Source organism: Hetaerina americana, unplaced genomic scaffold, assembly GCF_022747635.1.
Source record: "Hetaerina americana unplaced genomic scaffold, ioHetAmer1.1.p SCAF_6, whole genome shotgun sequence".
NCBI classification, from domain to species: Eukaryota; Metazoa; Arthropoda; class Insecta; order Odonata; family Calopterygidae; genus Hetaerina; species Hetaerina americana.
The window spans coordinates 16616531-16634353 of record NW_027287205.1 but is presented as its reverse complement, the minus strand read 5'-3'; the positions used below and the strand labels follow the sequence as shown (position 1 = coordinate 16634353).

The 17823-nt window shown below is 34.5% G+C and overlaps 1 protein-coding gene across 5 annotated transcripts in view; it reads left to right on the top strand.

The window, feature by feature from the left end:
• Nucleotides 1-17823, top strand: part of LOC139695407 (uncharacterized) — a 108635-nt gene that overhangs the window by 45162 nt on the left and 45650 nt on the right. For 2 of the 5 annotated variants that reach the window (XM_071594143.1, XM_071594144.1), the window contains exons 5-10: nucleotides 1125-1194; nucleotides 6232-6340; nucleotides 7600-7795; nucleotides 8476-8614; nucleotides 13233-13357; nucleotides 17317-17340. In XM_071594143.1, the coding sequence (XP_071450244.1) occupies nucleotides 1125-1194; nucleotides 6232-6340; nucleotides 7600-7795; nucleotides 8476-8614; nucleotides 13233-13357; nucleotides 17317-17340 (663 nt within the window). The remainder of the gene's footprint in view (nucleotides 1-1124; nucleotides 1195-6231; nucleotides 6341-7599; nucleotides 7796-8475; nucleotides 8615-13232; nucleotides 13358-17316; nucleotides 17341-17823) is intronic. The other 3 variants (XM_071594147.1, XM_071594146.1, XM_071594145.1) reach the window with 2 other exon arrangements.

Below are 17823 nucleotides of genomic sequence, written 5' to 3'. Positions count from 1 at the left end.
CATGGTGCACTAAAGTTTACAAATACCTTTATTGTAAATTCCTTTCATGTATTAAGTGTATTGATTAATTGTAAGTTATGCAGGTCCTTTAATAAGTCCTTAGAAAATCCAAGAGATGGCACTAATAGGTTTCATATTAGTAAGTTCTTTCAATAGACTGCTGTTTAAGTTTCTGCTTTATCTATCACATGGTTTCATTTTCATAGTCAATTAAAGCAACTAACTTTTTATTTAAAAAAAAATGAAAAAAAATTGGGAATAATGGTCATTATTCTAGCTTGCTGATAGAAAGGCTTGCACTGCTCATTTTTTTCCTGCCATAGAGATAGCCCGTATACCTTTTTTTCTGTAATGACAGCATGATATGTTCTGCTGGAATGAGCCCTGAAAATCATACCAGGATTAATTTGTTTTTGAAAATAGGCATAAACTGATTGCAACCTTTGGTGATGCCATTGGTCGCATTAATTACATACAAGACCATGCTAAACTTTATGCATATAGTATTTATATCCCAAGATAGACTTTTATCCAGGTAAAAGTCTAAAAATTTTATCTACGTTTAGATTATTAACTTTTCTCAACTCTTAAGAAAACTTAATGGTTTTTGAGTCATTTACAACTATTCTTTATCTCAAAGCCATTTATTTCAACTTGTGTTGTCGTGAAGATTCACCTTCAGTACGCTGAAGAGGGCTACTTTGTGGCTGAAATATGTGTATTCGCATTCACCTTTCTTATCCCTTTCCTTATTTACCATTTAACCCATCCTTTGACTTATGGCATTAGCCAACTTATCTCATTTGTACTTTGTTTTGAAAGGTAAACTGTTTACGGCTATTCAAGCTTTAAGTAATGTTCAGGTTTTTAAAAAGATATTATTTCTATGGATGGCACATTCTCAGACTGGCAAAAAGCCAAACTTAGAAAATATTATTACAAGGGTGTGTTTTCAAAATATTTATGGTAATCCACTATTTTTGTGGATTTTTTATTTCAGGAATAATTTTAAAAATTTGACTCATTTATCATGAAAAAATTTAAAATAAATTGGCCTTCATTTGTGCCTAATCATGTTCTGTGCCTGTATGTTGCATATTATTATCTTACCTCTCTGATTTCAGATGAACTCGACAGCTGAGAGGAGGTTGTTAGTCAAAGTCATCAAGGCTACTGGAATTGGTGGCGACAGAGGTTTGTGGTACTTTGTCTTTGAAATCCTCTTTGCATTCCTCATGACTAGAGACTGAAAATTGGTGAGCACAATTCCTGAATTGCACTGAATAAATTGGCTATTACTGTTCAAATATGTGGTGATAAAGTGGAAATTTAAAAATTTATATACCAAAAAATTTTAATATATTTAGTGGAATTATGTAAGATGAGAACTCACAATCCTTAAAGAATTCGATGTTTTCTGGCTTAACTTTTTGGAAAACCATTATCACTGAAGTAAATAAACCAATATATCTTTCCACTCCATTTCATTTGGTACTACTAGTTTTGACAGGTCCGCGTCATCCTCAGGTTAGGAGGATGATGCTGATGCGCCAATAATAGTTGTACTGAATTAAATTGAATAGAAAGATATATTAGTATTTAACTTCAATCCTTAAAAAATTCATGCTTTGTCAAATTTTTGAGATTATCAATGGCAGTATTATACATAATTACTTTTCTAAATATTATGACTGCTAGGGTATGATAGAGTATTTTACATAAAAATTTTAAGGAAATCAACTAGAAAACTATTAATGATAATTGATTGTATTATGCATATATAACAAATTACCATCCCATTTCCACAATCCCTGTTCTTGTTAAAATGTTTGAAGTTATAATGAAAGATCAAATATGTTTGTTTTTTACACAAATAACCTGTTTTCCAAATCACAGCATGGTTTTTGATCTGGGAAATCTACAATTATGACTGTAGAGTCCATAGTTAATTATGTCATTAATGTATTTAAAGAGAAGGAATCAGTCTCTGTGACACCATGTGATTTTATTAAGCCTTTCAACTGTGTTAATTATTCAATATTACTATCAAAGCGAGAATATTATGGTATTAAGAGAGTTGCACTGAAACTAATGAAGTCATATTTGGATGATCACTACCAATTAGTTGAACTGGATGGCTTTTGATCTGCAGCTCTTAAAATAAAATGTGGTGTCCCACCGAGCTCTGTGCTTTGCTTAATACTTTTCATTGTCATGGTCAATGATTTGTCCTTTAATATGAAATATAGACCTGTTTTATAAGCTGATGACACTGCTTTTGTACAATGTCAGCATATAGAAGAAGGCACTATGTAGTGATGCTCAAAGACAAGCTAAGGAATGGTTTGATATTAATCATTTACATTTAAATGCTGCAAAAAACCAAGCATATTGTATGCAGTATCAAATAAAAAATAAATGAAATTGAAACTGCTAAAATATTAGGAATTTATATTGATACAAAACTTAACTGGGAGACCCACATTAATCAGATCTGTACTAAACTGAGTAAAGCTGTTTTTATATATATCTTTAAGGCTCTGATTCATTCATGTGAAAGTTAATCTAGAATCCTACCAATTATGACTCATCCATGAGGTGAATAATTGTTTGTCTACTTTAATTCTATTATGCTTATAAATTTAACCTGTTTCTTCCTTCATTGATGAATGTTTTTTCAAAGCCATATATTTAATAAATAAATTTTGAGCTTTTAGGAACCCAAATGGTTCCGTTGATTTTCACCAAATGATAGCACAGTACATAACATTCATTTGTAAATTTCTATGTGAATTTTTCAGTCCTGTTTTTATTTTGCAGGGAACTGTTTATACTTTTGTAAAATATGTTTTTTTTTGGTAACTAGTGGCCCTAGGAACTTCTATTCAGATTATTGTATTTCCCTAAGTGTCTTTGTTATGATTGAAGCATTTTTTCGCTGTTAAATAATGTAGTATATTTTATGTTGATTTATATGTATTTAATTTTTGGCACCAAATATGGCAGCCATCACCACACTAGGTTGGAACAGGATCCTGTGATGCTTTCCATCCACCACCTTGCCACAGTCATGATTAATTTGTTTCTGGTCGTCACCTTGATTCGATTTGAGTTCTTTGCTTAGTCATTCATTGACAATCATAATATTATAAACAACAGTTATTTGTTTCTCCCAATTCTACATTAAGTGCTGTTGGCTTCAAAGTCTCCTGAAAGATGCTTCCAAGGTAATCATTTTCGATGCAACCATTAGGATGAAACAGTTGAAAAATTGAGTATCCAGGGAGTAAATGCAAATTTGTTGATGCATGTAGATTATTAATGTGTGAAGACTGCATGCTACAGGGTTCCACTGTGTGTGTTGCCCTCTGCTGATAATAGTGTTGCAAACGTTACAGTTGATGTCTTCAGGTCAAAGGGACAATGCAATTTTGGCTGCCCTTATATAGGTGGCTTGATGGCATTGCTTGCTCTCTGATTGCCTCTTGCCATTTCTATGTGCTGTAGAGCTGGTGACCATCTTCCCTGCTGAAATTTGCTGGTTTAGCAATTTCAATGGTCCTATGGATAAGCATAGGATAGTGCTGTGACTCTTCAATATCACATTGGCTTCATCCATGTTTGTCCTCTGTCCAGGCTCTGACCAGGCATGTTCTGCCACTGCTGAAAGAGGGAAGAGTTTGTTTTTCAGGGCTCTCTGGTGTTCATAGAGGTACTATTTAATTGATCTGCCTGTCTGGTCTATGAAGGACTTTCCACAGGTGCACTTCATCTGTTGTACTACTTCGTAGGCAGTGTGTGGGATATCGCCAGACTTCTAGGCACAATTTAATCTCATCATGACATCATATCATGGTAGTATCCTAGCAATCTTCTCCATGGTTTCTGCTGCTGAAGTTGCTGTATGGAGTCAGTTTCGGTTTATATTCCTCCTTGGAGGTCCTTTTTGGGGCCAAATCCTGCATTTATTTCACCTTCCAGGCAGTACTTCTCTGAATCAACTCTCTGGGAAAACCATTCTTCTGCAGGGAAGAAATTAGGTGTCTCTTCCCTGAGGGAAGAGATTCACCATCCAAAATGGAGTGTCTCCGGTGAACCAGTGTCTTGATCAGTGATGCTTTCTGTATCAGGTGGTGGTGGGAAGAGGAGTGAAGGTACCAGTTGGTGAGCATCTTCTTTCAGTATACTGCATGACCCAGTTTCCTGTCTGCTTTCTTGGTTACCAATACACCCAGGAAGGGTATTCAGCTATTCTTGTCCATCTCCATGTTGACAGTTCAGATGCTGGAGGAATTTTTTGATCTCTTTGGCTCCATGGACCTGGATGACAAATGTATCATCCATGTATCCTACCCACAGAGTGGGTATCTTCATGTATGAGTCCAGGACTTCCCTTTCAAAGTCCTCCATGTATAAATTGTCAACAGCTGGTGAGGGGGATCCCATGGTGGCTCCCTCTGTCTCTTCATAGTCAAGTCCATTCCACAGAAAGTTTGAGTCAATGAGGCAATGCTCCGCCACCTAAGGGAAATCTTCTGGTACGCCTTCATGGGTCAGCCACCTGATGATATCGATGGAGTCTCTGATGGTAACATTTGTGAAGAGAGATGCAATTTCAAAGAAGACTAGTGGATCACCTTCACTTAGAGTGGTTCCCTGAAGAATCTCTTTGAAGTGAGATAAGTTCATGATGTACAATGTCTCTCCTGAGTAGAGGTGGTGAGTTAATTCCAGGTACCACACCAAACTGTAGGCGGAAGAACCAATGGTGCTCACAATGGACCTTGGTGGTACTCCTTCCTTGTGGTTTATAACCCTGGTGATTTGGAGGCTGGTAGTAGAAGAGCTTGTTGCTCCTCAAGTGGTATGAATGATTGTTTTGAGACTTCTCATTAAGTGCTCCTTTTTTTGCAATTGATTCAGACTTCAACTCTTATTAAATGAAGAACACAATGTATTTTTCCACTGCTCTTGACAGTGGACAAAGAACAGTGGAAAAATAAATTGTGTTCTTCATTTAATGATCATGAACTTCCTCAAAGTTGAGCCAGATACAATTGAGGGCATCTCTTATGATAACAGCAAGCTTGCCATAGTTTTTTACTTTTGAGATGTGTACTGTAGTGTTCCCCTTGTCTGTTGGGATTATGAGGAGATCTTCGTTGCTCTTATTCTTCTTACGTGGTTTTCTCTCAGCCACTGTGGCATTCAGTATTGGAGGCAGTCTCTTTTGAAGGATCCATGATACATCTTCTTTAATGTCATCAGAAATGTTCCTAGGCAGGTTGCGGATGAATAGCTCTACTTCTCTGACAATCTTCTCCTTAGTGATGTCAGTGGAAGCTACAGCAATATTAAGTCTTATGTTTAAAATAGAGAGGGCAGAGTTGCTCAAGTTACGATTTGTATGGTTGATGATGTCTCGATGGTGCTTTTCAGGACCAGTGTTTTGGTATAAGGGATGCTGTCCATTCTTTGTCTCGTAATCCTCCATCTGCATCTCCTTGGTAGAAGAGAAGATTGTATGGAAGGAGTCATATGTTATCTTCAACTTGAAGATACTATTTATTACGTTCTATTTAAGTATATGACTTTTATTATTAGTAATCCAGATAAAGGCAGCATGTTCCCTTAAAGACCCAACTAATGGAAAAGAAAGCAACCTAAGGCAAAATGTTTCCTTAAAATATTTGGCAATTCCAATGGTAAATTGTTAGTGAAGTGAGACAAGTTGCTTTCATCTGTATTTTATCATTTGCCTCACCACCTCATTAGCATGATTTTACCCTGGAAAATATAGAATGATACAATGACCACTAAAAATGCTTGTCTCAAAGAAGAGAGTACTAATTGTTGCTGGGTTAAATAATACCCATGGAATTTTCCTTCAAGGTGAAACCAAAAAGAAAATTTCAGGTGTTTGCTTTTCATACACTCAATTTTTCCATTCAAAAATTATCAAAACATTTTGCTGTGGTGCAGGCTTTATTTTGAAAATCTTGTGCTAAACGAGGATTAATTAGTGTGTGGGTGTCATTAGCAGAAAGAATAGCTTTTGTATCTTTTATTTGTGGTAGAATTAATAGAAGCCTAGAGAGTTTTCCTCCATTTGATTTAATATTGTAAAGGCCATAAGAACCCACTGTATGCTGATGTAATGTGCTCTGTGCATCTGTTTGGGAATTGGTGCTTTGTGTTATGGTGAACCCATTTCCCTTTTGATCATTACAGACGTTCATGAGCCATTTTGTGTGATAGAGCTGGATGACCCTCCGCAGAAGAATCAAACGGCTGCCAAGAAGGGCACTAACTGCCCTGTCTGGGACGAGCACTTCCTCTAGTGAGTACAAGTGCTGGATGTACTGGTGGCCTCTTTTATTTCACGGATGACATGCTCAGTACTGAGTTCTGATGGCATTAATGAAATGGCTGATAAATGAAAATTGATAGTATGAAGAATTTTGATGGAAAGCAGTTGGTATTATAAAAGCTATTTTGATTATAATGATGTATATTGGTTCCTAAAAGACATGTTTGTGACATTTGTGGAACATGTCACATTGGTTGAAAATATTGCAGACCAACAAAATACATTGCAATTAGAGTTTGAATACAAATGATACAGTCACAAATTAAAAAGAAAAGAGTAAAAAGGCACACTAACAAAATACATTAGAATAAAATTATTCATCCTCAGAGAGGGACATGAATTTATCCACTGTATAGAATTATGTTGATGGAGTTATTTACAGAGGTGGTTTCTCATTGCCTAACTTAATATAGTTTTTAATGTGACACCATCATGCAAATGACCACATTACTGGGGTCAGATGCCTTTGCAGACACCTCACTGAGGAGTAAAAGCTGCACAGATTACCTTTTGTGTGGTGCCTACCCTTCCACCTATCTGGCATGGGTATGGATCAGCCTAGTAGGAGCAAATAGTATCATTCCTCCTACCTGCACAGCTGTAGGGGTCATCAGTATGCACAAACCCTCCCACCAAGTCAAGATTGTAGTTTATGAGGAAGGATTTCATGAATATGAAAATTTTTTGCTTGTTATAACTTTTTATAGTGTAAATCCATTTAAGAGGGAATAGCTTTTTAAGTAGGATAGGATTTGAATTTGTTGAAAACTTCCAATTTATTTTTGATTTGTAATTTGAAGGAGAAATAGTGATTTTCTGGCTGCCATATGAAAGGAACATGCACACATATGGCTTGAAATGCAAACCCTATGAAGGAAACAAAACTACACTGCTGGTGCAGTTTGCTCCCCCCCTAGGTAAGGCATCATGATGATGCCTGGGATGATGTAGTTAAATTGTTTCCCCAATCTACTTGGGCACACATTCGTTGGCTCACCATCATGCTCATGTCATAACAGTGGAGTAAAATGGAATGCAAATATTTATTGAATTTTTCTCATAACAAATTTCCATCGTATGGAAAAGAAACATTCGAAATTGAGGAGTGGATGCAGATGTAATTCTGTTGTGCCATGGTATGGTTTCCTACATTGACTTTACTCAAATGGTATTTAATTAAAGTCTTTGGAGACTGTTGTGAAAGTAAGAATTATTAATTGGTCTTGCAGTGACTTGAGCTCATCCTCCGCTGAGATCTTGTTTGAGATCTATGACCGAGGTGCTAAGATGCAGGAGAGTAAGTTTCTTGGCCTGGGTATAGTGGGTGTGGAGGAGTTAATGGTTAACCCTTCACAGAGGCAGGTCATTGCCCTGCAGTCAAGGCCATACGAAGCCGATGATGTGACTGGCTCTCTGACGGTTGAGGTAAGAGGCTCTTCACTCTATGTAGCATTAGTCCCTCTATTCAAATTTTCCTCATGTTGCCATGGTACCAATAACCTAAGGGCATCCGCCAATCTTCATTCACATGGATTTGAATTATTTATTTGGATTTGACTTCCTTGGAATATTCTCTGAAACCATTGAATCGAGCAATTAGGACATGCATTCCTGTAGCCACATCGTTGGTTGCTTTATTTTTACTTATGCTATTTTGTTTGTCTTGAAATAAATTGGCCTTGTGATTTAATTATAGTTACATCAGAGTATCATATTTATTTAAGACACATTATTTATAAATTTAGTATTTATACTAAAATTCCTTATTACTTTGCCTGCCTTCATCTAAAACACTTCAAATAAGCAGAGTTCTCTCATTAGAGGCCTCCTATTTTGTTTTTACTCTTTTCCTTCCTTTTTGAGAATCGTTTTAAGGAATATATCATATATTTTAAATCACTTATTGTGTAAAATGTTAATTGAAAGATATGGTACATGTTAGAAAGGACTCAGTGTCATTATAAACCTTGGAATGGAAAATCTGCTGAGACTTGGAAATTTTCTTATATTTTTACTTAATCAGATATATTTATTGTGTTCAAAATGTTTACTCTTCCCCACACCAAGTGGTGCTTTCCCATCATCTAAAATATGGCATCTTTCAGTTCCTGTTTATCGAAGGTGCAGAGATTCCCTCATCCGGCATCTACCCCAGCTACAAGCTGAAGGAGACTTCCAAAACACTGTCTCCATCTGGAAAGGTTATCACAACCACCAAAACAGTCTTCTCCAAGGCAGGAGGAGGTGAGTTGAGCAAGGGAGCATGTTCAATTCGTGTACCTCTTCCTTCTGAAATATTTTTAACTCTCTGATTAAAATTTTAGCTCTCAGCCTGGTACCCATCCAAAGTCTAATGATAACATGTTATTGGCAAGTTGAGGGGCTTGGCTTTTAAATGCGAGTACTGAATCTCTCGTGTTACTATGGAAAATGGGATAACATTGGATATTGACTTTTTTTCTCATAGAATATTTGTATTTAGTCTTTTCTCTTGCGTGTGTCATGGATGCTGGCTAGAGCTGAATTTTTTAAACAGGCTGTTTTTAAAAAAACTAATGAATATTTCTATGATATGAATTTCTACAATGGAGATCCAATGTTCTCAGAAATATCTCATCCAAAAGTATAGAGTCTGGAGAACTTTACTAAGTCTTATTGAATGAAATTCAATGTCCTTATGACTGGTAGGAAAAATAGACCAAGGAACTCCACTTCAAGTTTAGAAAAATCTTTTCTTCCCCTTTTCTTAACCCTTTGCACTCATGTGTAACTTTGTTGATTATCACAGGCTACTCTATATTTAATTTTTAATCACCTCATTTTTACAAGTGATGGTACCTGGGTGAAAGACTACATTTCTCTTGATATTAAATTTTTATTTGGAGATTTTAACAGTGAAAATTATTTATTGCATTCATTCAATTATTTTAATTTCTATAATTTTTCATGGTGTGATATTTTCTGAAACATTCACTTATAAGAAGACCTGGATGAATTACACATGTCTGGCATATATATTTGCATGTCTCGCATATAGAAATTCCTCTCTTCTTCGATCTGGCTTTTCCATGATAATTTACCTCTAGGAGTCTGTATTCCATCTCTGGATTCCCCCATGAAATCATGCACAAATATCCGAATAAATTTTACATTCGGTATTGGTTTTTCATGTTTTCTTTTTTGGTATTCTTTGTACAAAATGTAAGAATTCATAACACCGACCTCAAGCACTGAGGAAAACAACTTTCATCACCATTTGAGTGTCTTTCTTAGAAAGCAGTATGTGCTTGAGTAGTTTTCTGCCAAATCAACTCCCACATAAATTTTGTATAGTTAGTCACTACCTTGGGTTTGCAAATCTTTTTGTTCCCATCACCATGCACTCTACTTTCCACTGACTCAGTCAGTGAATTGTCCCATGTGCTGAGCATTAGACTACCCTCTTGTCCTTCGATAAAAGAAGTATTACACTTGGATTCCTATAAGCCACTACCTCTCCTTTCTTTAGCTTGGGATATTTGGCTATGGTGGGATTGTTATTTCGACTGGACATTATTGCCAATGTCAATGGCATTATATCTATATCCTATATTATCATCACTTTCACTTGAGTAAAAAATTGTGCATCTCCATTTTGTCTTTGTGAATTTAACAACATTGTCACTCTCAGTGCATTCAACCTGTTCTTTGGATGAATGCAGGGATGTTTTCCTTTCCCTAGTTCCACTTAGACCAGTGCTAAGTTCATCCTCATATGCCAGATCAGAAAACTCACTTTTGTCACTATTATCTTCTCAAGAGTTCCTTCATTGTTATATAAAATTCATCTTCACTGCTTACAAACTCCTTGGAAAACTTATCCATCTTCAGGAGTGTTAATTTCTTTCTGATTATTCAACCGCTCATCAGAAAAGCATTCATCCAACTTCAGGGAAAGCATCATGTGAAAAAGAACCCACTGTCATGAAAACAGCTGAAATATACTTTTAGGAATATAAGCAAATGGAAGGTGATTTGTAAATTCCTAATTGTCTATCAAGTTTCGTCTGAATCTGATACGTGATAATTGGATGCTACCATTGCAAGAGTATAGGTAATTAGGTTGTTTGTCAAGAAAAGATGATACACAGTATGCTAAAACAGTATGACTCACTGCAGGCACCTTCTAACTCAAGATGTTGATTATATAGAAGACAAGAAATAATAGGCAATTGACTGGACTGAAAAAGCAAATACAGGACAGTTAACAGATATATGCGATCATCTGCTATGATGATGATATTGGTTCAAGATGGCATTAATGTGTAGGTTTATTATAGGTGCACATTATTTATTTATTAAATAATCTCATTCATCGTAGTTATAATTTTCCACCCATCCTTAGATACTGATGGCAATTAGAGAATTAATTGAAAAATAACAAAATCACCTTTTCCCAAGCAGTAAAACTCCATGGTGAGTGTTGCTTGACAAACGAGAACTAGTTGGCACCAGTGTTAGCCATGTTGAATCAAACTCAGCATCCAAGTGCAAAAGATTAATAGATAGCGGCACAGCACAAAACAAAAATGGCTTATGCTACCAGTCCAATTGAATGATGAATCTCTCACACCATGATTACTCAGAAAAATCTGTAATAGACATATCTATGGCTTATTTTGACCTTCAATTAAAACTTTTACCTAATTTATTTTTTGATATTGAATCGATTTCCATGTCATACATTAATTTATATGGGAAAAATTGTTTTCTTTATTGAGTATTTTGCTTTACGAGAAAGATCCTGGAATGAATTATGTTCATGGTGCGAGATTCCACAGTAATAGAGATAACCACAGGTAAAAAACACAGATATTTTAATGTATTTGAGAACCACTTTTTTGTCCAATGCCCAGTGTTATAAAAATACTAATATATTAACATATATTCAAACAATTCTCACATAAAAACATTTCGCTATTCATTTCTTTACAAGTTTATATGGCCGAAATGTAACAATAGATTTTAATTGTAAGCCAGTTTTCTTCATGGACATGTCTTCAATTACAAACACTGAGATGCTTTCAGTCATTTTTTCAGGGCATGATAACATTGGAAATCATAAATATTGCAAAGAATTGTGTAAATCTCTTGTGCAGTTTTCAGTTTATGATCATATGTATTTTTGTCGCATACTTTTGCATCCTTATAAGTTGTAAATTTCATTTTCTTTATTGACTATTGACCACAGGCAGACCATGCTATTGGTCTAAAAACCATTGTTTATGTAATGGGATCATGGGAAAATTAATAATTCTGTAAGATTGCGCTGTTATTTCTGTTGAGGATCAGCTGAATTTTGATGTCTGCATTAGTTTTAATAGAAAAATACTAAATTTGTATATGATCCCAGGTTAGTCCAATGGACAGAGTGCTAAACTACTGACCAGTGGTCCCAGGTTGGATTCCTGAGTATGACTCTGGGCACCCTCAGCTTACCCAAGCTGTGTGATTTTTCATGTACCAAATCTTTCTGTAAATACATAGCCTGCTCACAGAATGAGTAATTGCCACCACTTGTTGTGAGCTAGGTGAGCTCTACCCTTACCTATCAATCTGACTTTTGGGTTGATAATAATGGTTTTTTTAATGTAAGGTCCCTAGAAATTACATACAGTACACACAAAAATGGCCACTTTAATTCAACCTATGTAATTGTTTTTGTAAATTTTAGGTCTCCTATGTGTTTGTGGGAATAGTTATTTTTGTATGATATTTTTGTTTTCCCTTTAAATAGAATGTATTTCTTGTATGTTTGTTTATTAATATGGATAACTAAAGCCAATTAATTATTTCTTATGAAGCAATTTTGACCATCCCTCCAAGATTTGGTGGAAATCTGGTTTTTCTATATCTGCATTTAGAACCTAGTTCTACTGTGATAGTGTTTCCCTGTTTATGTGGGCAAAATGCCCTTCAATCCATGCACATGATGGACAATTATTGTTGTATTTGAGTACTATCCCTGAAAAAAAGACATTTAATTAGAGCAGTATACCTGAGAACTGTTTTTTATTAATATCGACATGAATTTCATCAAGTGTCATTTTAATGTTACTAGTTAAAAAAATAAGCTATACAAAAAATCATTGTTGCCATGAAACTTGAACCATGATATGCATGAAGGACCAAATTTTCTTATTCTTTTCACCATTTTCAATACCTCCATGTAAAAATGTATAAACGTGTAGATTTTGAGTGATTTTTGGCCCTTTGGAATGTGGTCAAACCACACTGTCACTACTGGCCCATACTCCTGTATCAATGCCATCTTAGAAGAGATTATATCTGTGGAAATTACAAATTTAAGAATCAACTGTAAGGGAAATAATTTCTAAACTATTACTTTCTTACTTATCACTGGGGCACAAAGGCCTTGCAGTATGTCACTGTCAATTAAGAAAAGCCATTCTTATCTTTTAACATTAATAAGAGAATAGTATGGAAAAGTAATGTTTTGCCGTCATCAGATTATTTGGGTTCACGCATTATTGTATTATCGACCAATGACAGTGGAAATGTATGCAATCCTGGTGCTATATCCCATCCTGATCAGGAGGCTCAGTAATGTCATAAATGTTTGGTCATACCATTAGCTGATTCATGCCCTACCTCTATTTTATCTCATTCGCTACTCATCAAACAACTGTAGTCAGCCAATAATTGTCCACCATGAGCAAAGCTTTAAGGTCACTTTTCATTTCCACATCATATGTGTAGTAATGGTGGAGAAGTGCAAGTTGATTTTCTTTTTGCTATGGACTCTCTCTTGCCAAGCATTTTTTTTTGGTTGAAATGAAAGATGGGGAATTTATTGTCTCAGAGAGCCTGACGAATGGAGGTGATGTGTTGACAGACTCTGCCCTCAGGGACCTTGAGATGAGGACGCGGATCCCGGGAGCAGTGCAGCCCAGCAAGAGCACCCTGATCATCCACAGTGTGCAGAGGGTGAGAGAGAGATTGATTTGTATGTGTGTGTGGGTTTGCATTCAGGCCTGTTGTGCATGTCACATATCCTATTTACACACACATGTGTGTGTGTATTTATGTATAAAATAGCAGGTTTTCCGCCTGAGACAAGTTAAATAAATAGACATGGATATTATGGTAGAAATTGAATTCTTAGAAGTTGGAATAATAATTGATGCCATTAATTGATTTACGCTCCAGGGATAGGGGAAGAGCGATAGAGTTGAATTTAGGGACCTTGCATGCAAAGCCTTTTTTTATTGTGAGTTATTGGGTGCACTGATTGGGGCATCATGAAGTGGAATCTTTCCATTACACCAATATTGATTTTTTAACTTGAACATCCATCACAGAATAATCCTGATGATCAATTTGAAAATATATAACAATGAATACTTTTCAATCACACAGGGAAATAATTATACATGGATTACTTGTTTTTGTGAGTTTATTACTCTTACACCAAATTAAATTATGGGAGGGATTTTAGTTTCAATTAGCTATAAAAACATGTAGTAGTTGCCTTTATATGATTTCTATTATTTAACCAACATTCAGATCCATGCTACAATAATGTGTCTTGTTCCTGTAAAAATAGATCCTGAAATGACATGCTCTACTTCTATAGAGAATCGAATTAATGTCATCATGTCAGAAATATAAAAATAAGAAAATTTGAGTCCTAATGCTTATTGCACATAAGAGAACAATGATCCCTGCATTTAAGAATGCAAGAGTGGGGAAAAAACTATTTGATTGCATAAATAACTGATATCACATCACGTAAAATATTTTTCTGTCATCGACTTCTCCTTCATTAGAAGAATTGCAATGCATCTTCTTGGAAATGAATTTTTGTGTGAAGTAAATTTTGAGCATGATGGAGTAAATTTAGTTTGATACATTGGTATTCATAGAAAATGCATTCATTCTGTTCATTTAACAATCAGTTGAAATATTTAATATTGTAGTGAATGTGTTTCTCATTTGAGCAATTAATATTTTTATCAAAATAATTGAGTTAACTTTGGAATGAATGCATGTTTTATAGTCTTTGATTATCCTATGCTAATCCTTTTAAAGTATGATAATGTACTCACATTTGAGTGTCGTATTCCTTGCTGTCCATTGGGTTCTTAATTAGGCCAATTAGGTCACAGAATTTTCAACTTTTATCACTATAGATATAGAATGCTCATATTTCTTTTCACTGATTAAGAGGCAGTATAGTAAGGTGTTGCACCTCACTAAGTAGGCAATTACTGTAAGTTTCCTACTCCCAAAGGATAAAACAAATAATGATTTTATGCATTTGATTAGTTTCGTTAGCATTTTTATTCACACAGTCTGGTACAATATATTCTTATTTATTGGTACTTGTACACTGGGTGTTCCTCATACCTGTATATGAGAATAAATGTAGAAAATTTGTGTTCTAATAACTTTCAGTTTTCATTTTACTTGGTAGTACTTCAAACCAATTACTTAATATAATAGGTAACTGGATGAAAGCATCAATGAGTCATAGTTTATTGATTTTTTTCTTTCTCTAAGGCTGCAGTTAATCTTTAATGACCTGCATGGTTGATATATTTAATACTTTTACGTTAGTTTTATCTCAGTTTATATTTCTTTATATTGTGTATGCAATATCTCAAGTGATTTTTTTCAGTTTTTATGTTTGAAATTTTATATTGACTTCAGTTTTTATATATAAGGTCTGTTTAAAATGTATCCCAAAGAAAATAAGTTTTGCATTCAATTGGATTGGTACATGCACAGGTTTACCTCCAGACATTAGCTGTGTTTTTTGGCCCGGAAACATTTAAAACCTGCCAAATTCATCTGACTGCCATGGAAATTTTTGTTGGAAACGTGTTTTGTATCGTTATCTAAGTGATAATGTAAAATTAAAGTCATTTAATATATGTACATATTCAATCTCCTACTGTGATAAATGTCTCTGCTTCTTTTTCTGGTGTACGTCCTTTTTTGATTACCTGATTAAATGTGCCTAATTGATAACACAATGTCCATTTACTAACAGGTTCTGAATCCTGATTTTAAAATAAGAATATATCTTGCCATATATTTAGCAGTGATGTGATTTAGCAATAATGATACTTTATTAGCCAAACAAAAAACATTAACAACAATCATGCACCAAGTAAAAATATTCATTCATAGAGTTCCTTATTATCATAAAAACGTATATCTATCAAATACATGTTCAATTCTTTGGTAAATTTTGGGGCATTTTTTAGCAAATTTAACCGTTTTGGCAACACATTAAGTAGTTTCAATGCGGTAGCATGAAGCGGAAGCTTCCTTGAAATGTTTCTTACAATTAATAATTTACACTCGCATGATTATTACCCATGGTGTCATGTGTGTGATAAACATTATTTTTGTCAAATTAAATAATATCATTGTGAGAATATACTGATTTATGAAAAATGTAGATATATAACCGAACTAATTTAACCGAAAGTTAACTTAAACCTTCATTTAAGGCCAAAACCCAGTTTTATGATCAATAGTTGAGTTCAAAACTAAGACAAATTCCAAAGAAACTGCGGGAGATGCCGCAACAGTAACTTTTAACGGAGGACGCCTCGGTAGCTTAAGTGGCTAAAGCACTCGACCGGATATTGAGGGATCTGGGTTCGAGTCCCAGTCAAGGCGAATGATTTTTACGCTCTGAAATTGTTGCATTCAAAACTAAGCATTAAACAGCTCAATAACTGGCAGAAGAGATTACTATGATTATGTTAGTCTCATTCACTAATGAGCATTCTTATTTGTTTATAAAATCAGATTTGTCCGTGCACCCCAAGTTAAGTTAACACCATCCATTGTAATAATCTTTCTTATCCAAATGGATAAGAAACTAACCATTCATGAACAGCATCTCTAATATCAATATACCAGTATTTATTTATAAGTAGGGTATGGTCAATTAAGTTGAATGCCTTATTAAGATTAAAAAACAAGACATGTTTGATTGCGTTTATTATATTCATGAAATATAAATTCAAAATTTGTTAGAAGAGCTAAGATTGTACTCTTGGCTTTTCTGAAACTAATGACTGTTAGATAAGGTACTAGTATTACCTAGAAAATTTATCAATCGGTTGCAAAAGATATGCCTATTAAAAATGATAGCGAATTAAGGCATTGGTGACATGGGTCCATATTAATGTCATTTTTATCCCCTTCATTTTGGAAAAAGGATACAATTTTTGAAATTTTTCAATACCTCAGGAAATATTCTCTCCAACAAAGACCAGTTCATAAAATACAGTAGAGGTTCAATCTTGGCTTACCCATCTTTTTTTAGAATTTCTCGAGGTATTTCATTTGTACCAGCAGATTTCCTCTTGCCAATCCTTAGGAGATATTATTTTAGTTACTACATATCACCATGTTTTAGGAACCATTTATTACTGCAATGAGTCAGTATAAGAATCTAGGTATTTTCATTCGAAATATCCCTATCCTATTGATTTTAATTTGTTATGCAGGCTATCGCAGACTAGGTTAAAGCAAGTTGCTTACAAAGATTGTGCATTTTTTTCAAACAAATATGATAACATATACCGTTTACATATTAGTTTTTCAGGTTTCCTTTGTTTCACATTTTTTTTTACCCTTATTCTACTGGCATTAGTCACAATTTATGTAAATTATGCCTTTTTCATTTTTTTTTTAAATGGATACAAATTTATTATTAGATTTATTGCTATTTTTAGTGTCATAAACCTAGGGCTGGTGCATTAACGATTTGCATCACATAACTGCTAAATATGTCCCTATGTCATGGATGACTATTGTAGCAATATCATTTCCCTTTGTAGTATGTGACATAACCCTCTTTATTTAAGTTTTAAGGTGTGCTCTAATGCTTGTGTTGTTTTGCCTGGGATCTGTGGAAATAGCAACCTCAGCCACATGTTGTCAAGGTATGTGCAGCAAATTATTTTCATTACTTGTAAACTTAAAAGCAATTGTGCTCATATCTAAATACTTAAGTAATGATAAAACAGTATCAGCTGTAATTTGACTAAATACTAGAAGAATACTTAGTACTAATCTATAAAAATATACATTTACGAATATTTTGAGAAATAATTTCTATATTGTAGTGCTCTTGTATGATATTGACAGAAAAATGTTTACAAATAGCTGTCAACTCTCCTGTATTCATCAGTCAAAGTTTTTAGCACAATTGTACAATCAAATTACTTGCCAAATATTCTATAAGCAATCTACATTGGTATATGCTCTTGAATATGAAACAGAAATGAAAATGAAATGGCATTTGAATAAATTCTTCTGACAGTATATGCTCCTTACCCTCGGAATCAAATGCTATCACATGGTTCAGTCCGAACTCAATTTTCTATGATGATTCAATCCTAATGGATAAACTGGATAAAACCTAA